The 20,874-nt window shown below is 42.0% G+C and overlaps 1 protein-coding gene across 5 annotated transcripts in view; it reads right to left on the bottom strand.

Moving 5' to 3' along the window:
* Positions 1-323: 323 nt before the first annotated feature.
* The window catches only part of TRIM33 (tripartite motif containing 33), a 36,496-nt gene continuing 15,945 nt past the window's right edge, over positions 324-20,874 (bottom strand). For 3 of the 5 annotated variants that reach the window (XM_085083063.1, XM_085083066.1, XM_085083067.1), the window contains exons 5-20: positions 19,613-19,729; positions 17,269-17,383; positions 16,457-16,603; positions 15,067-15,184; positions 13,557-13,801; positions 13,161-13,325; positions 12,168-12,368; positions 10,015-10,147; positions 8,930-8,993; positions 8,509-8,668; positions 7,431-7,777; positions 6,462-6,585; positions 5,449-5,523; positions 4,409-4,561; positions 2,709-2,759; positions 324-2,626 (exon numbers count right to left, since the gene is read on the bottom strand). In XM_085083063.1, the coding sequence (XP_084939189.1) occupies positions 2,414-2,626; positions 2,709-2,759; positions 4,409-4,561; positions 5,449-5,523; positions 6,462-6,585; positions 7,431-7,777; positions 8,509-8,668; positions 8,930-8,993; positions 10,015-10,147; positions 12,168-12,368; positions 13,161-13,325; positions 13,557-13,801; positions 15,067-15,184; positions 16,457-16,603; positions 17,269-17,383; positions 19,613-19,729 (2,428 nt within the window). In that variant the 3' untranslated portion in view covers positions 324-2,413. The remainder of the gene's footprint in view (positions 2,627-2,708; positions 2,760-4,408; positions 4,562-5,448; positions 5,524-6,461; positions 6,586-7,430; positions 7,778-8,508; positions 8,669-8,929; positions 8,994-10,014; positions 10,148-12,167; positions 12,369-13,160; positions 13,326-13,556; positions 13,802-15,066; positions 15,185-16,456; positions 16,604-17,268; positions 17,384-19,612; positions 19,730-20,874) is intronic. The other 2 variants (XM_085083065.1, XM_085083064.1) reach the window with 2 other exon arrangements.

Raw genomic sequence — 20,874 nt, 5'->3', positions numbered from 1 at the left:
CTCCATCTGGGATCTCACTCTGATCCATCTAGGATCTCACTCTGCTCCAAGATCCTACTCTGCTCCATCTAGGATCTCACTCTGATCCATCTAGGATATCCCATTGTGCTCCATCTAGGATCTTACTCTCCTCCATCTAGGATCCCACTCTGCTCCATCTGCGATCCCCCATGCCCATCCCACACCCTGGCTCAGCCCCAAGGTCTCTGCAGGATCCACTCCAGGGCTGTGCCCATGAACACCCCAAAAGGTTCCAGAACAGCCTGAAGGTACCAGAAGTGCCACAAAACCAGGAGCCCCGAGTGAAGAGAGGTCACAGAATGTTATTTTCATGATAATTTTAATAATATTCCTTTTGCAAAATGAAGCTGAGAAACTAGAAATGCATAAATAGGCAATACACAGAGCCATGAAATGATCCCTTGTCACTACCAGTGTCCTATTCACACGTCAGCCTTTCCATGGGCAAAGCTGCTGCTCTTTGTCAATTTAAAACAAAGTGGAATTCCTTCTCCTTTCGCATAAAAACTGGTAAAAAAGAAACTTAAAACGGCACTGTTAATGTCTGAGAAATTAAAAAAAAAAACCCAACCAGTTTGAGTTTGAAGTGTAACATTGAAGTAAAGAAGTGAGCTGGAAGTTACAAACACCTTCAGTCCCCTCATTTATTGCCAGAGAGGGAGAATCCCAAGGTCCCCAGACCTGGTTCCCACAAAAAGAAACCAAATCCGCAGCGATTTGCATAAAAACTGCTGAGAGCATTTCTCAATTTGATATTGTGCTGAAGTATTTCTCTTTACCACGATGGTAAAGGGTGTACAATGTCACAGGAATTGCCATGCTGAGTACACCAAAGCCCCAGGGATCTCCCACAACTGCTGGATCCACACCAATGATGGCAAATTGAGAGTCTGTCATCGCTTACAGCAACTTTTCAGCTTGGACAAGATCAGCATGAAGGCCAGAAATTCTATTTATTATTTCTAGTACTGACTTGTGTCAGTGAAGAAAACGACTTTTCAAGCTGTGACTCCTTGTGATTGCATGATTTCTAACCAGGAATGCTGGGATGGAGGACAGGCACTGCTGAGGTGCCTCAGGGGTCAGTGAGGGAATTGGGAAATTGTTCCATTTTCGCTTTTTGACCAGAAACCACTCAAGGCCAAACCCTGTGCAAGTGCTTTGTTCAATGGATGGACAGGCAACCCAAACTCAGACTGATTCCAATCTTTCTAGACATTTCCCTCACAAGCTGCTTCTGAAGAAAAGTTCTGAGAAATACTCTAAGAAAAATAAGACAGAACCTCAAAATGAATGCAATGTTAGAAATAGCATATATTACAAATCTTTTCTCGATAGGAACAATCAATAAGAATACATATTAGCTTAAAAACAGTTCAGCAAATGTTGCTGATCTGCGAGAAATCTCAATTCACTATTTACAAATAAGACAAAGTGAATACAGGAAATTTTACACATTTGGTAGTTAATAGGTTATTGTTTGCCGAGTGGTCTATTAGAAACTGATATTTAGGAAGACTGGAAAAACACCCCAACCAGTTATTACCTCTTCAGTCTATGTTTTAAGTACAGAAAACTAGAGAATGAATACTGGAGAGAACATTCTGCCTCGTCAGGGGGTCAGGGACAGATGACAACGCTGAGACTTCTGCCATGGATGCCATTCAAACGTTCTGGGTACAGGACTTGAATAAAAACACTTCCTCCTCCTCCTCCTGCAAGAGGTTGTAGCCACCAGCTTAGCCTTTCATCTGCCCAAAACTCACATTCCTGCACTTGCCAATTCAGAACAGTTTAACGATTTTTTTTTTTTCTTTCTTTTTCCTTTTTTGCTCTACATAAAAATGGAGTAAAGAAAGCAAAATGCCAACAATCGGATTGACACAGAGATCAGTTATTCACAATGCTGCTTGGATGAGATGATCAGAGCAATGACCAGCACACACTTGAGTGGACACAGGGAGGGGATTTCAGGAGCTCTGCTCACACTTTACACCGAGGTGCAATGCAAGGTAGTCACTGAATTGCTCCAGTCCTGCAGAATGTGACACTACAGTCTTATCTGTCCATGGAACATCTCAAATCTGCTTCTCTTCAACATTCCTGCACCTCTGGCTGTGAGACCAGGATGAGTGTGTCCCCTCCATCAGGAAAAGAAAGAATATAGCAAGTAATCAAGGAAAAAAAAAAAAACATACAAACCACCAAAAATTTACAATACAGTTTTTTTCCCCTTTTGATGCGAATGTTTTTCTGTACAAGTGTTTTTTTGTTATCTAATACTGTTTAAAAAGCTATCAGCTTCTTCAAGATGGCCACTGTAGGCATGATAATATTCCAGGAACACTTAAATAACAGTTTTTACAATAAATTTTAGGTCCATATCATTAGATTACTTTATATGCACTGGTCTCTCATCTGATTTTAGGCGTTTTCTACGGGGTTGTATAAAATCTTCATCGGAGTCCTCAGTTATTTCACCATCATCCTCTTCCTGCTCAAATTCAGGCAAAGGCTGGAAGGTCCTGTCTGAGTAGATCTCTGTAAGTTTATCTTCAAAGTACAATGCAACTGCCTTCCCTGCCTGTGCTACTTCTGAATCAGCCTGTGGATGAGAGAAGACAGGAATATTCACCTGTTGGAAATGCACATCCCTTCACCAAGTGTGCATGGTCTGAAACGCTTACCTTCAAATTAATCTCTTGTGTTTCTGCATAAACTTGAACAACTTTCATCATCTAAAAAGGATACCAGAGTCAAAAAAAATGAAATTATAATCCTTCCTAAAGTTATGAGATCGCACAGGATTGGATGACTAAAGCCAGCCATAACAACAGCACAGTTTGTTATGGTTTGTTGTCTTTAGTTCCCAAACTCAGCAGGTTTAAAACAGACTTAGGTGGTAAATAAACCTTCAACAGAACACACAACTTTTGTACAAGTGGCTCCCAGTCGTTTCTCTACTCATGACTGATAAATCTGAGTTGCCTGGACATGATTGTGGGGAATTCCTTTGGAGGGAAGTGCTCCAGGAGATTTCTCTCCTGGGGATTACCCCACTTGGATTTTTTCTTTTTCTCTTTTGGAAAGCATCTGGCCTAGAGGCACTCGACATGATGCTGCTGTGAGAGGTCAGAGTGACTCAACCTTTGCCATGAGCCAGGCAAGCTGGAACTCATCTTTACGTTTTAAAAAAAAAAATTTAAAATCACCACATCCCTCAGTCCTTCCTCCCTTGTTTTACTCTGCTCTCCAAGAGCTGCAGCATGTTTTCCTCTACAGTGGATGCTCCATTAATTCCCCTGATTGAGAAGTTCATATAATTACAGCTCCTCCCTTAATGCAGGGACAGGAAGGAGTCAGGGCTGTCAAAGTCCCAAATAGCTGTGAGCACTTCCAGCACCACTTCATTAACCCTGATTTTTCCTGGTGAGGATTTAATTGCAGCTCTGTGCAGTTCCTTCAGTTTAATCCTGCACAGGGCCAGAAATGCAGCCAAAACACTGTTAAGATCAGGTTACACTTTACAGAGAAATATTGGCTGCTTTTGGCATTTCTAGGTCAGAAAAAAGCCACTCCCTGTGGTGCCTTTTGTCATCCTTGATTTAAAGCACCTCAGAAATCAGGAACCCTCTCAGCTCTCACTCTGTTTCAGCACAATATCACCTTTTTTTTTTAAATTCAGATTATTTTTTCCATTTCTCCACTAGCAGTAACACTCAGGTCATTTATCTCCCCAAATCACATTTCACATGTAAGGTAAAAATATTTCATTCTGTGATGGGATCACTGCAAAATTAGTAAAAAATATGACCCCATACCCAACTCATCCACTGAAAACTGATTTCTGTGAGAGCTCAGCTACCCAGGAATTAAAGCAGGAAGGTTAATTAAAGCCCTAATGGGCACAAAGCTTTGCTGGATTCAGCCTGTGTGAGGCACTAAAACCAGAATATCTTCACAAAGGCATTTCCCCTCAGTAGAGGACATTTCTCAATGGATTCTACCATATTCCAAGAGTGTAAAACAATTACCTGGGCAGCTTGAGGCACTTTTAAGGAATTTTTGTTTGTCTTTATAGCACTTCCTGAGCACTTCTGCAATCAATTGGAGGCACAGTAACCAGGTCACCCTGCTCCTCACTCACAGACACCACTGAATGCATTTCACAAGTTCCCTCTGTTCTCCCAGTTTAGCTAAAAACAAGAAGTAATTCTGCAACTGCCCTGAGTTTTGTTTGGTTTTTAAGTCTCTGATTCAGCACCTGCTCCAAAATCAAAGTTACAGCTGGAAGCAGAGCCTTTTCACTGGAGAAGCTGCACAACCAGGGTGAAATAAACCTTCATCTAAAACAAGAAAATGGTGCTCAGATTGGAAGTTAACATACTTCATTAAACCTTTCACAGTTCTTGAAGATCAACCGGACGTCAGCCACGAAGTCCTCGGGGGTCTGGTAGTGTTGGGAATGCTTCTTCTGCAGTTTCTTCTTCACTGTGGATAAATCCATTGGTTTCTTGATGATTTTATAGTAGTTTGGTATCTGTAAAAAAAGCAGCAGTGATTTATCACTGGCATGGCTGGAGAGCTCACAGGTGAGTTTCTGCACTGTGGGTATCAATGCTTTGATCTCATCACACACTGCAGGCATGTTCAGCAAAGGAGACCCATTTCCTTTCCTCAAACTGTTTAAAAAGTTCTTCATATGGAGTGACAGGACAAGGGGGATTGGCTTTAAATGGAAGGAGGGTAGATTTAGATGGGATATTGGGAAAGAATTCCTCCCTGTGAGGGTGGGGAGGCCCTGGCACAGAGTGCCCAGAGAAGCTGTGGCTGCCCCTGGATCCCTGGAAGTGTCCAAGGCCAGGCTGGACAGGGCTTGGAGCAACCTGGGACAGTGGAAGGTGTCCCTGCCAGGGCAAGGGTGACACTGGATGAGCCCCTTTCCAACCTTCCTAAGGTCCTTTCCAACCCAAACCCCTCTGGGATTCTTTCTAACCTTCAGCATCTATCACAACACAGCAAAACTTTTCATTATAGCTACTTCTCTTACGGCTGAAAACAGAAGAGTCAAAGCAGTTTTTTCCTCTTTTCGTTCAAGTTTATCCAAAAAGGAAAAAAAAAAAGCCCTCCTAAACCATTTTGAGTTTCATGGGTGTCCTGAGACATCTTGTTCCAATTCAATAACTGCTAATTGGAAGTATTTTTAAATATCTGTTTTTGAGACTGGGAGGGAAACATCTGCCTGGAGAAGCTCCACAATCAGCAGCTTTCCCTCTCAGCCCCACCAAATGCTGGGTGGCTGCCAGAACTCTTTGACTGATCAAAGGAGACAAGGCTTCCACTAAAAGCAGTCAATTCCTTCCCAAATTCAGCCTCTCAGGGCTGTTCTACCAAATATAAATCCCAGCTGTTCTCCAGGACACTCACCGAGGCTGGGACAGGCTCCTGGAACTCAATGCTCAGCTCGTGGCAGTACAGGTAGAGCAGGAGACGTTCACATTTCTTATAAAGAAAGAAACAGCTTCAGATTAATATTCTTCATTTAACCCTAGCCCAGGAATTCATACCTCCCTACTTGAAATAGGCTTGTACTTTTACAGCTTAGTACTAGAAAATTTCAATGCAATCCCCATAACTTGATTGGAAAAGGTGAGGCTCTTAGGAGGGCAGAGCTGAGAGGCAGAGCCCCATTTACTGCTCACAAATTTCCTCTTTGTTTTCTCCCTCCTAACCAAAAGCCCAGGGCTCAAATCAAGCATGGAGAGACATACAGAAAATTAAAAAATAAAATACCAGCTACAATCACTTTTACTGCTTCTGTCCAACCCCAGGTAACAGGAGAGGGCTGAGCTGCAGACTCTTCCCCACAAGACAAAATTGAACAATCTCAAAGCAAAGCCAGAATGTTTCTATAAATTCCCTGTTTAAGTATTTTTCTTTGCTTTGCCTGTAGCTCCTTTGGGGGAATTTGATTTGATAATACTCTGAACACTACACAGAGGCTGATGGATAAAGCTAGAAATAATTGGGATTGTCAAGGTCATTCAAGAATGCACCTAAAAGCTGCCAGCAGCTCTCACAGAATGCACTCAAACACACCAAACCTACAGAACGATTTTATGGGGATGACACCAATGCTAATGGACTGCTAATTAAGAATGTGTCAAGTGATGTATTTAACAGAATATGTGTTAACACTGAATTGTTGCTACTAAGTGATGACAATCCCAATGCACTGTGGCACTGCCATGGTCACCAACACCTGCAGATGTGGCCACAGCAGGAAAAACCTCATCAATCCTTTTGGGTTGTTTTCCAAGAGCCATAACTACATTTACTTTGCTTCAGCCAAAGCAAAACCACCTCCAAACAGTGCAGGGGAGCTAATGTGAGAAAGCACTTTTCCCTGGGAAGCAAATTCCTGCAGGTTTCACACCCACCCTTTGGTCCACAGGACTCAAGCCTTGTGCTGTTTTCCCCTTCTTGCTGTGCTGGGAATTGTCACAATCATATTCCACTTCAGGTTTGCTCAGGTCTCTGCAGAATGTACATATCCACTCTCCACTAAAGACAAAAACACAGTTATTCCAGACATCCAGGGATAAACTCTCATCAGTGATGACTACAAAGATTTTTTACTTACAATTCATTTCTAGTGAGGCAAAGACTTGCACACCTTAATGCTCACAATAATTCTCCCAGCCAAGGCCATTTTTTCTGCCCTTGTGTGAGGTTTTAATACTTTATAACACCTTTCTCACCTCACCTTAAACTGAACTTTACACAACATAACCACATTCTGAGAGACTTTACATAAATAGATGAACAGAATGAGATTCTTTTATCAGATAAACACTGACCAGCTACACACAAACCACTACTGGTCACAGTAATTCTGCCAGCCAAGGCTTTTTTTTTTGCCCTCATGTGATATTTTCATGCTTTATAACACCTTTCTTACCTTGCCTTAAACTGAACTTTACACCACATAACCACACTCTGAGAGACTTTATATAAATAAATGAACATAATGTGATTTTTTTAGCAGATAAACACTGACCAGCTACACACAAACCACTACTGGTCACAGTAATTCTGCCAGCCAAGGCCTTTTTTTCTGCCCTCTGTGATGTTTAATGCTTTATAACACCTTTCTTACCTTGCCTTAAACTGAACTTTACACAACATAACCACACTCTGAGAGACTTTATATAAATAAATGAACAGAATGTGATTTCTTATCAGCTAAACACTGACAAGCTACACACAAACCACTCAGACAAGACCTAGGAAATGTCCCATTTTTGTACCACAAGAAACCACTCAGAAAACAAGGCTGTTTTAGGAGGAAACCCCAGTTTGGGTTCCATAAACCTCAGCCTGTGGGGATCGTGACAGCACTGCCGTACCTGGGGAAGCTGAGCAGGGTGGGGACGTGGCAGGTGAGGTGGAACACCTTGGGACACTTCTCACAGCACAGCAGGTCCCCCCCATTCTGGCACACAGCACACCAGTCCTCGTTGGGATCATCATCCTTGTTGTTGCCCTCTCCTCCCACTCGGGCTGAGCGATGCATGAGGCTCCTGACGGGAGATTTCCCGTTCACCAGGCTGTGCCCAGACTGCTTGCAGCTCTCACTCAGATCTGCTGGCTCTGTCTTCACATGGTTTTCCAGGCTCCCCAAGGCTTCCAGCTCGCTCTCCAGGTGTAAGTTGGTGGACAGTGGTGGTGTCAGGCTGCTCTCGGGGCTGCTGAGCTGCAGTGGGAGGAGCACAAGGAAAATCAGAGGTGGTTTTATGACAGCATCTTTCTGCCTGTGTTGGGAATTCCAAAGCCTTCCACCATTCAGGTGTACCACACTCATATCCCAAAATCCAGGGGAAATCATTAGGAAGAGCTGAGTTGCACACAGCATTGAAAACTGCTTTTTCACAAGTCTTACCTTTCAAGAACACATTAATTTCTTCTGATTTATAACATGATAAATGATATAACAAGCTAAACACACTGACAAGTTGTTAAAAACTTGTTAATGACAACTTCACTGTCATTAGGAAAAGTCCTCAAATCCACCACCCTGCTCCCTGTACACAATCCTGTTCAATCAAGAATAGCTGGGAAACACTGAAAAATATTCACTTGCATGATTATTTTACTTATGCTTAGGTCTAAGAACTTGTGACTGACTGGAGGATTTCCAAATTCTGATTTCTGCAACTACCTATGTGGGAATGTCTAGGAACTACCATTTTACAGCTTTTATTAGTTAGGGATTAAAAGCAGCAAATACACTATATTACACTTCATTTTAACAGTTAAAAGATAAAATTTACATGACAGACCACCCTGTGCCTGGCAGAGCACTGCCAGGGAGAAAATACCTCTTTAGAATGAAACTTTGGAGTAAAACTACCTTTTTTTTCCTTTCCAAACTCTTAAACATGCTGCCAGGAAAACCACAACACCCAGTGCACAAACTAACTTTACCATGCAAGCACTCCTTCTGCCATCCTCTGTTTTCTCCTGCTTTACTGTTCCTGAGAAGCTGCAGATCTCTTCCTCTGTGCCTGGCTCCTGCTTTACTTTCACCTGGTCAGCCTTGAAGCTCATGCCAGTTTTGTCAGCAGTTCTGCCTGAGGAGCCACAGCTGGAAAGACATAAATAAGTAGATAAATCATCAGGGCAAAGAAATTTAGGGAACTCTTTACCAAATGAAAGGCAAAGGGTGTCAGAATATTTACAAGACAGAGGAGAATGATAGTGAAGAAAAAAAAAATATATAAATCTTCATGTAAGCATTCTTCCATAGTGGGTCACACTTATGTCAAAGCACGATTTTTGCCAATTCTGGTTTGGAATCCTTCCTGTCTGATTATTTTTAGCCTGACAGTGTTAATGTGACACTCACCTTCCTCTGCTGCCTGTGCTGGAGGTGCTGGGGGGCCTCACAGGAGTGTGGGAGTTGGATAAACCTGCAAAGCAGCAGCACAGAAGTTGACTTGGTACAAATTTCCATTCTGAACTACAATGATTAGTGTTGAGTAACACCTGAAGTGCTGCTGGAATATCCTAATTTAATAAGTCACCTAACTCAGCTTTCTCTCAGCCATTTGATCACAACATCACATTAAATAAAAAAGTGACAACATGCAGTTCTTAGAGTCTCAGTAATTATTTCACCTAATCCAAACAGTGCTAATTCAGCCCATTATGTCCTCAAATTTTATGCACTGACAGCCACTAAGAAAGTAAAAAAAACAGCCTCTGCATGGTTTGCATGCAGGTTTTGAGACACACAGAAAACCCCACTGCTGCACCCATTGATTCACAGAATGCTGCAAGTCTTGTAGGGAATACCAAGAGAAATACATGAAATCCCAGAATGGTTTGGGTTGGAAGGAGCTTAAAGCTCATCCAGTGCCACCCCTGCCATGGCAGGGACATCTTCCACTATCCCAGGCTGCTCCAAGCCCTGTCCAGCCTGGCCTTGGACACTTCAGGGATCCAGGGGCAGCCACAGCTTCTCTGGGCACCTTGTGCCAGGGCCTGCCCACCCTCACAGGGAGAATTTCCTCCTATTGACTGAAATAATCTTCTTACTTACAGATATTTTCAACATTTAAATAACACAGTATTAGATACTATTAGATACTGGTGACTTAATTTCTTCACGTGCATAAGAAAAGCTCTATCATTAAATAGTGACACTCAGAAATAAAATAAAATAAAGTAAAATAAAATAAAATAACAGAATGACCCTGATATTGTCTCTACATTATCTGGAACACTGCACTCCTTGCTGGCAGTTTGTTGCTATAAAGACATTTCTGAAGGAGGGTAAAATCTCAACTTACAGAAGAACCTATTTCTGAGCAAAACAAATTTCAAATAAAACATCACTTCCCTTCTGGCAGGAAACAGCAGGCAATTCTACTTAAATACCAGAAATACCTATAACTTCCTGGAATCCCTAAAAAAACCCCTCAGATTTACCTGATGACCCTGGAGACAGAGCTGAAGGTCCTGGGGAAGGATTCATGGTGCTTGTAGGCTGGGGAGGGAGGTGGCTGCCTGTGATGTATCTACTTAGCAGATTATCTAAACTACTGGAACCAGCATCTTCCAGCTGAGAAGGAAAAACAAAAAATGTGAATCAGAGAGGTCAAATCCAACTTTTTTAACAGCTCTACACCTTTAAACTGTGATCAGTATGTTTACTGGAATTGTTCAGGACATCAGCAAGTATTTTTATCAGTTTCATGCAAGAGATCAGGCTTTCAAATCAGAAATTTAAAGTAAGGTTTTTTTAAAAGCTCCTAAATGTGAGTTCTTCCAGCATGGTCCTGGGCTGCACTTCCTCAAGGTCACTGCAAACTGTCTGGTTCTGAGCTGCTCAGAGTGTTGGTCACACACATGGTGTCAGTCATGAACTACCACATCACTGAGGTTGCAAAAGTTATTCCACAATTAAGATACTAAGGGAAAACATAATCCCTTAATATCCTGTCTTTCCTTAAAGTGGTGGGAAATCTCCCACTCCCTTTGCACACAGATTTTAGCACCTGTTAAGCCCAAGGCAATCAGAACCCTGTTGCTGTAACTGCAGTAATGTGTTTGAAAGATACTGACTTCCAAGTGGGTTTTAATGACTGTGCCAGCAGCCTGAAGGACTAACACTTCCCATCCACCAAATCCAATTAAAATCCATGGCAGCTATTACATGAACAGGTATGAAAAAATAAAAGAGTATCTGAATAGAATTCAGCGTTTTCAGTGCACCTGGAAGTTTTATGTTAATGCTTTGGACTATCCCACCAATCAATTGTGCTTTTCACATCCCCAGATGAGCTCAACTTCAAAAATCCACCTCAGCTTGTGTCCCCTCTCTGTGGGACAGTGGGACATCTTCCCTCTGTGCTTCCTGCTCCTTCTAGGAACATCAAAGAGAAGCTTCCAGCAACTTTAACCCTGAAATTATTATTTTGAGTGCCCCATTCAGAGCACTCAAAATACATCACTATAAGCTATTCTACTGAGAGTTTATACTGAATTTATGTTTTATGTTTATTGTGTTTATATTGAATTTGTATTTTAATGTTTATTCCACAACCCATAAAATGGTGGAACAAAGGAAGTGAAGAAAGCACTTGGGTTTAAATGAAGTCTCAATTTTACTACAGGACGTGTTAAATACTGATAAATGTGAAGGTTAACAGGTGGAGCAGGTCAGCCCTATATGGAGAAAACAGCTGCATGCCTAAGAGAAGGGCTGAAGATTTAAATCCTACAATTTCAATGATAATTACACCATTCCACAGAGAAGCAGTGGTATATAAAATATAAAATAATATAAAATATAAAACCCCAGTGTCGCTGTTGAACCGCTAGCAGAGAGAAGAAGTCCATGTGCTCAGTGTGGCATAAAGATGATATTTTATTAATTAATCCCAACTTATATAGACTTTCAGAGGTCACCCAGATTTGTCAGTTTGAAACCTCTCCCTAGGCAGATTGGCCAGGCCTGAACCGTCCACATCTCAAGAAACTGTTTTAATAACATCCAAACTTTATCTTTGTTTACAAAAACACAGGAAGAAGAGCAAAAGAATTCTCACGGGCAAGGTCTGTGCTAGCCACACCCCAGAGCAGGGGAAGCACTAGCTCAGTGCAGCCCCAACCCCACTGACCTGGACAAAATAAAATAAATTACACTGCGCCACAGAGAATGAGCGGAATATAAAATATAAAATATAAAATATAAAATATAAAATAAATATAAAATAAATATAAAACCCCAGAGCAGGGGAAGCATTAGATCGCTGCAGCCCCAACCCCACTGACCTGGATAAAATAAAATAAAATAAAATAAACTACACCATGCCACAGAGAGGCAGTGGTATATAAAATATAAAATATAAAATAATATAAAATATAAAATATAAAATAACATAAAATATAAAACCCCAGAGCAGGGGGAGCACTAGCTCACTGCAGCCCCAACCCCACTGACCCGGATAAAATAAAATAAATTACACCGCGCCACAGAGAAGCAGCAGTATATAGAATATATAAAATATAAAATAATATAAAATACAAAACCCCAGAGCAGGGGAAGCACCAGCTGAGTGCAGCCCAGCCCCACTGACCTGGATGGGGGGGATGTCCGGCAGCGAGGGCAGGTTCTCCGGGTTGGTGACGGACGGGATGAGCTCGATGGCCGACACGGAGGGGCTGGTGGGGCCGCGGTTGGCGCTGGCCATGCTGGCCGTGGTGGGGCTGGTGGGGTTGATGGTGGTGTTGTGCACGGAGACCACTGGGAAGGGCCCTGCGTGGCCAGGGTTGGAGTGCTGGGGAGACAGGGGACAGAGGGCTGTGTCACCAGGTCACCGCAAGGACACCGCTGACACCTCAACCCAACCGGGGCAAACAAAATCACAGCTTCTGGCAGCACTGAGTGCACAGAGCTCTGAGCCTTCTCCACTTGCAAAGGGAAAAAGACTGGATGTGGCTAGGTTTTAAATAGACAGCACTTCTGCCACCAAATTGTTTTCATATATAGTTCTACTTTCTTAATTTTTCTTAATTTCTTTATTTCCTCCAAAGACAACTTTAGAGTTTACATTTCTATCAGTTTTCTTTTTTTTTTAGGATAAAAGTAACTGTTTCAAGCAATATAAAGTCACTTTTGCTATTTCAGTCACGTTAACATTCATTGCCAAAGATTTTTATTCTTAATGGCATGCAGAGCTCTGCACCAATGCTTCAGGTGTGAATTTAAAAACACTTCAGAAGTTGATTTAATCAAAACCCCTCGACTACATCACTTTGAACTTCACTATTCTCTAATAAACCTCTGAATGTTCTTTTCAGCTGAATGCCACTGAAAAGTGCAAAAGGCACATTTTCCTTCCCAGAACTAAACCGCAACACAAACAGGAGGTTTCATTTTCACCCTTAAGGTTTGAATTTCCTGACGTTCAGCAAAACTGTCACAGCAATGCAACATGGAATAGAAGCATGTAAATGTGTGTAGCTGTGAGCTACAGGGGGACAGATAAACACATTTACAGCTGGAGGTACCATCTACTGGAATGAAATCTGGCACAATGGCACAAATGAAGCGTGTACACAGGATATACTTGTCTTTGAAGGTGAGGTTGCATCATGGAGTATTGAGGTCCATTGTGGCGTGGGATTCCTGGAATACGAGCAGCATTCTGAGCCATTCTCATCTGATGTGCTTGGAAAGCCCCACAGTTCATGTTACCCCTCTGCATGGTCTGCATGCTGATCAACCTGGGAGGCTGCAAGGGTTTGTGTTTTTTAAAATTTTTGCTTTGAACATGGAGAAAAGAAGCCCATCTCTTTCCACAGCAGTACTAACACAACATCAAGCAAAGCCAACAGCTGTCCCATTAAAGCATCTCAAATCTCAAATGATTTTAGTTTATAAATTGCTTTGTAAGTTTAGATTTGATAGGGCATTTTTAAATCTGGGTGAAATGAGGTGAAGTAAGAATACAGAAGGGACTCACCTGCTGCTGCAGGACTTGAGGGCTGCTCTGCCTGGGCACTGATGCAGATGGCTGGGCCATCCTCATCTGCTGCAGCTGCTGGTGCTTTTGGGCATAAACTTGCTGCTGCATGTGCTGCAGTCGAAGCTGGGCCAGGTTGATTTGTCCTGGAGCTTTGTTGATGTGGTTTGTCCCTGGAGGAGTTTGCCCAACCACTACATTGGGAGTGTAACTAGGGGTTGGTTTATTTTCAATGACCAGGTTACCTAAAAAAACCCCAAAAGAACCAATCAACAGTTAGATTTAATCCTCATCCAAATAAAGAATATTTAGGTGTTTCTAATGCACTTTCCTCAAGCACAATAACAAAGCAATTTAAGCTTGAAATTTCGTTTTTAAGTTTTCAAGAACTACACCTGAGAACAGGAAAAAGAGAACTTAGACTACAAGAAATGGCAAAATAATAAACCTGATCTGTGAGGGAAGAGTGGAAGAACTGGAATTGCACAGCCTAAAAGCCACAACAGACAGAAATTACTTCTCTGCATTCTCAACAAATGGAGATGGGGAGAAATAAAACAGAAAATAAACACATTGAGCATGAAGTTTCTGTACCTAAAGAAGCAAAACCTGCGAAAAGATATTTGGGGGACAGTGGGGAGAGTCCCACCACTGAATGGCTCAGAACAGGTTAGACAAACAGGACACAAAACACTGCCAGAAGCAGATCCTGCCTTGCTTCAATGTCATGGACCACACTGCCTCTCTAAATAACTCCTGTCCTGTTTTTATGTGGAAAAAGCAAAATATTGATTTTTAACTGTGACTCTGCACAACTCTTTTTATTAAGGTTTGCAGTTTCCTTTCTGTTTCCTGTCTGCCCCAGGGAATGAACCTCCTTGACTGAATATAGGAACACCCCAACCTGGATGGTGGACTCAGAGCAACAAGTGACTACACACAAAAGCTGGTACTTTTATCAGATTTTTCTTTTAGATTTTCATGCAACAGAGAAGTTCACAAGCAATCTTAACAGGAATCTCTGTCTCACTGTGCTCTCCCCTCTTCTGTCATTCAAAACCTCTACATTGCAAACTCTAAATGATTATATTTAATATACTGGAAATGGCACAGGGTGTCCAGAGAAGCTGTGGCTGCCCCTGGATCCCTGAAGTGTCCAAGGCCAGGCTGGACAGGGCTTGGAGCAACCTGGGATAATGGAGGGTGGCCCTGACAGGGGGTCAGGAATGAGATGAGTTTTAAGGTTCTTTCCAACCCAAACCATTCTCTGATTAGGGCCATTTCATGAACCATTCCCACAGGAAAACAACATCCATTTAGAGACAGCTTTGCTAATAGAAAGCACAGAGCAGAGAAGGATGATGATCAGGACTGGATGGGTTATGTCAAGGGGGTTTTGGTCTCCTGCATTAAGAGATGTATTTCATTGCACTCACTCCTGTTGGATGAACACCCCCAATTCAACAGAGTTTTTCCAGGAACCCAGAATGAACCAAAGCAGTTTTCTCACCCAGATTGACGACGTTCTTAGCCCAGAAGGTGGGGTCACAATGGAAGCGGATGGCTCCGTTGGCAGCAGGGACAGGATCACAGCGAGCCTTCAGGATGTGCCGCAGCTGGAATGTGATCTGGGGCAAAACACAAACACACTGCTGCTGACACAGACATCAACTGGGAGAAACGAGAGGGGTGTGTTTGCCCAGAGTTAGGCCATGGAATACCAACAAGCACTGGCAGCAGCAAGTTTGGTTCACAGCCTGGAAAATCCACCAGGAGAATCAACTTCTTTCCTCTGAGGATTAGAGCAGCACTGTTACTGTTACACCACAACACTGCTGCACTGTTTCACCTCAGCTGAAACACTGAGGTGCCTTTACAGAGTTTGACCCCATTCCTTTGGGACTAATGCTCCTAAACCCTCATGGTAAGGAGTGAATTGTTTCACAACTGTTTGGCTCTGTTGTAAGATCTGAAATCAAAGACATGGTGCCATAATTGGCCATAATGGGCCACGATGGTGGTGATGAAGGACCCACATGGCAGAACTGGGTGGATCCTTTTGGTTACCAACATTTGACCTCATTTGTGTCCTAATCTCACTCTGGGTATAGCTGAATCCCCCTGCCCCTCTGTGTTGGCTTAGGACACACTCCAGTGACAGGAAAGATGGGTGCTAATGCCTTTAGAAACAACTCAATGGGAGAAGGTCTTCAGGAGAAATGGGGGTTAATGTTTTTGACTGCTCTCTCTCTCCTTGATGGACACTTGCTTTTCAAAGCATGGATTTCCCACACACCAGACTGAGGCACAAATTTGGTGTCAGAATGATGGTGTACAGTAACAGTGGTGAGCACACCTCTGGCCCTGCAGGTGAACGAGCTGCAAGTACAGAACTGGGTGTATTTATGCCAATAAAAGTGAATTAGCATTTTGGTTACCAGCACTTGACTTTGTGTCTTATCTCACTCTGGGAGATATTGGGAATTTTCCACTCTCCAGACACAGGGATTGGGACAGAGCTGCCCAGCCAAGTCTGTGCAACCACACCAGGAGTGGCACTGAGGGCACTTTGTTCAGCTGGAGCAGCCTGAGGTCAGAGCTCACTGGGGGCTGCAGCTCTGATCTCTGCTCTCTGGGATAGGGACAGGAGCCAGGGAAGGGTCAGGATGGATATCAGGGAAAGGTTCTTCCCCCAGAGGGTGCTGGGCACTGCCCAGGGAATGGGGGAGCAGCACTGAGGCTGCCAGAGCTGCAGGAGAGTTTGGACAGCACTGCCAGGGATGCCCAGGGTGGGATTTGGGGTGTCTGTGCAGGGATGCATGACTGGATGACTGGATGACTCTATGGATAATCCCTTCTATCTCAGGACACTCCACAGTTCCCAGCCCAGGATCCCTCACCAGCCGTTTGCTGTAGAGCAGGGCAGTGCTGCTGCCACTGGCGATTGCCCAATTAGTGAAGTTCATCACGTGCTTCACTTGCCGGGACAGCCCAGTGATGTCATTCTGCTGCTGGATCAACTTCATCTGCCTCTCCTTGGTTACATTCTGCGAAGAAACAGAAACTTTATTACCGTGGGGCTTTCAGATTTAGGAGGAAAATGCAATTTTCAGGTTTTGGATCAAAAGGAAAATGTCCCAGGAAAATTTTAACAAATGCTAGGTAAACAAGAAAAGATGAAACTCATGTTGTTTTGAATTATTTCTTCTACTCATGATCAAGTTGCTCTTTTCTTCCAGGAACATTCAATTTCCTTGCCACATAATTGTTCCTTACCAGAAAAAAATCTATTATTATTCACTTGATCTTAAATTTTTCATGTCATGGCAGACTGGTCATATGCACTGAACTAACTTCTTACAATGGATTTCATCTCTTCAGATAAAACAGGTAATATTAAGTTAAATTTTCATGGATTTTAATAAAAGCCTGAACGCAGTTATTATTCATAATGGAATAATAACATCCTTTCATCTGGAAAGGATGCTTGTACTCATTGTCTCCTTTATTATGCTGTATTATACAACCTTAAATACCAGCATGACACCTTCATGTACAAATACACGAGGCTGCTCTGTCTGTTCCTACAAGAACCTGAAACAGCTATTTGAGGAAATTATGAAATTATAAACACCTTAGAATTCTGTTATAACACAGAAACATGGCAAACAGAACATGAAAAGAAGATTTTCAGACACTTCTTTATGTCTACCTCAAGGTGCTGTAGGAGAGATTTTCCCTTTTTATTGATTTCATTGATGAGGGTGAATATAGCCACTTTGATTTCCTGTTCTACTCGCTTGTTGGTTTCATTTACTTCTTTTATCCTAAAAATATAACAAAAACAAAAACCAATGGATTGTCAGTCACTTTACACTTCACTGCCAAATGCAAATTCACAACTTCTTTTACTTCAAATAATATAAAACAGTCCTTGTGGTTTATACACTTTATATAGAAATACCCAGCTACACCCACACAGGTGTCTATATATACACTTAAATATTTATCTCCATATCGTGTGTCTCTCACTATGAAAAATTTATATCTGATGCTTTAAACTTACTATCTAGAAAAGAAATCAACCCTGAATTTCAGATTAACTCCTCCCTTGTAACATCAACGTTACTACATACCTGTAATGAATACACAATAAAGAGATCAACACTTCACTAATGATTTGCCTGATATTAGCCTAGATTATTCTCTTGTGCCTGTCAGATTTTTATACCCTCTTCATCACCGCCAGTTTTCCTCCTTTTTAGTGTATTTTCAGCTCCTTCAGGCTCAAACCAATTATCCCAAACTCAGTCCACAGAATCTGAAATGCAGCATTTCCTAAACTCACGCAGATTGTGGGTTTCTGTGATCTTACACTGCCTTAATCTAACAACATCACACTGCAGCACAATTCTTTGCCATCAGCCAATGCAAAGACTTAAATTGTCCTTTTTTAAAGAGCTTTTTTGCTGCCAGATCAAGTTCCTGCACTTGTGCTGTCCCTGAGCCACAGGAGCATCACTGCCTGTGATGATGAACTCCATTTCTGGGTGCCCTTCAAGGCACTTTGGACACGTGGCTTTTCAGGACAGCACAACCTGGTCTCCTGCTCCAAAAACACCCAACCAACCCTTCATTAAGTCCATGGAATCCACCTTTGGCTTTGGCACCCAACAATTATTCCAGCAGAGCTGTTCCTTCAACACTTTCACGCTCCACGATCACATATGATGGCAATTTTGTACCAACTGCCAACACTGACAGTGAGATTGTCATATCTTTTTTTTCCCCATTCCCTGAGATTTTTAGGATAACAGATTTAATGTCCTACACATCAATAAAGTCATGGAATGAACAGTCAGAGTAAACTGGTGTCTCACCTAAACCTGCCATTTGGCTGAGTAGGAAATCAAGATCTTTACACAACTCAATCCCAAGCTGCAGAAATTCACTGAGTTCTGTGGAATTCACAAACTCTTGGGCAAAAAATCCCCACTATTACAATGTGTTACTCACATATGCATCACCCATTCCTGGCCTGGAATTCTTATCAGAGAATATTTTGTGACATCTCTTGAGCTTTCAGTTTAATTATTTCTGTGATTATTGTGACTGTTCTCCTGTCTCTTCAATACATAGAAATTCTATGCTTCACAATGGTGTCATGCTTTGGGACCTTTCAAACACTTCCATGCCAAATCAGCACATGAAAATACCAATTTTCCTTACTTCCCTCTTCACACATTTGCCTCTGTCGTATGTTTTTCTCCCCTTACACTGCTTTTATTTTTTTATTTTTCAATGTAGATGGCACCCCAAGGAGTTAAAAATCTGCATCAGAACTTCTCTTTCTCTCTGTGCAGCACATCCTCCTGCCCTCGTACTTTCCACCCCCGGCTGATGTGTCATTTTGCAAATGACCTGAAAGCTGCAGAAAGCTCACAAAACCACTGAGAATCAGGGTGGAATTCCCTGAGCTGCAGCACAACCACATCACCCAAGGGGGTGAAAAGCCAGCAGAGATCACGTGCTCCCTCTGCCTCCAAATTCAGTATTTAACGTGATGTTGAATTTCAGGTAATCTGGAAATCTTAAGTGAAGCCACCTAATAAAAACCCCAATCAAAACCCCACAAGCAACCACAATTTCCTATACAAATTCACACCAAATTCTTGTTACGCAGTTATCAGAGACCTTTGTACAAAAGACAAAAATATTTTAGTATTTCAAACCTTCTGTCACCTAGAGTTAACTTAGCAGAAACTACAGGATAGATTTCCTTGCCTTTTTTATTCCTTATTTTTATTCCTTTTTCTTCCCCATCCCCAAAGTGTAATAAATGCCACATTTTTGGTTCTACTCAAAGTTGCCCCAAAAGACATAACCTTGGAACAATTTCCAAGATGCACAATCTTGTAAGGGAAAAAAAAAAAAAAAATTATGAAAAGTAATTAAGATACAGAATGAACTCCAAAGTGTTATTTTAGCCCAATCATTCATCTTACTGTGATTAATTAACAAGGCAGTGTCACAGCTGAACATTTCAGGGAACTCACCTATTTTGAACTTGGGCAGCTGCAAAATTTACATAATTCTTCTTCTCGAGAAGTTTGGCCAGCAGGTTCTCAATTGCCCCCTTCTGGTTCTGAAAAGCTTCTTCCAGGAATTGGTACCTTTTCAAGAGAAAACACAGATTACCAGGAGCAGTGGGCTGGAACTCAGAGTTCCCAGTTCAGGTGTAAAGCCATGAAATTTTGAAGAAATATGACAAAAAACACAGAGGAAAATCAGACTGCATATTCTGATCAGTGTGCAAAGTGTTTAAGTGCTGATAAAGTCCTTTTGCTGCTGTCCAGGAGACTGAACCTCTGTGGGAAATTTATCAATTCCGACCCTCTGTGGGATATTTATCAATTCCAACCACACTGCCTTGTTTCCCAGATTAGCAGGCTCTGAACAACTCCAGGAGAAACCAGGAACCCCAAAGTTTGATGAGAAAAATGCACCAACAGCTCAAACACACATTAAAGAACACCAAAAAAACCCACTCTAAATTATCCCAAATTCTCCATTTTTCAGCTGAGATTATACTGCTCATTTTGACTGCATTAGTTCAATCTGAAGAAAATTTTCCTATTAGAAAACCTAAGTTTTTTCCACCTCTGGTACTTCCAAGTGGAGAACATTCCCTTCCAAGCTCTTCAACTACACAGCTGCTATCAAAGGCACTTCCATCATAAATAACAGGAGAAAATAACAGCATTAGGTGCATTTTCCTAACCTACTGGAATTAACAATGCAACAGAAGCAAAATGACTCTCTGAAAATGGCAAAGGGGAATTAAAGCAGCTCCATGAATTTCCATGTTTTCTGCTCACAATTCAGGATTCCTACCAGTCACTTGCTAAGTCTTGTCTTTGCAATAAATAAACTTCATGCTTCTGAAATATAATTTGTTAACAACAGGGAAAACTTAGAGTCTCAGAACACCTTGGCAAAGTTTTCCCAACATTCAAATGGGCAGAAAATTCCTACAATTAATGAAGCATCTTACATTAGGAGCAACTTCCACCGTCTCCCAAAGAAAATGAAAAAGAAAGTAATGTTGTCTTCTGTCACAATCCAGAACATTACAGTCCAACAGGAAAAGACTGTCTGGATTGTCAGCAAACTTACAGCAACACTGTTTTTTTATTTAAATGTCTCACAATCATGTTAACAGGGGCTCAGACAAAGTGCATCATTCACAACAAAAACAACTCCTGTTAATTCAGTTTGGAGCAGCAACAGGTAAGTCTGAACTCCGAGAGTTTGGATT

Source organism: Lichenostomus cassidix, chromosome 26, assembly GCF_008360975.1.
Source record: "Lichenostomus cassidix isolate B80296 chromosome 26, HeHo_3.0, whole genome shotgun sequence".
Lineage (NCBI taxonomy): Eukaryota > Metazoa > Chordata > Aves > Passeriformes > Meliphagidae > Lichenostomus > Lichenostomus cassidix.
Note: the sequence above shows the minus strand (reverse complement) of the source record. Positions and strands in the feature narration are given on the sequence as shown.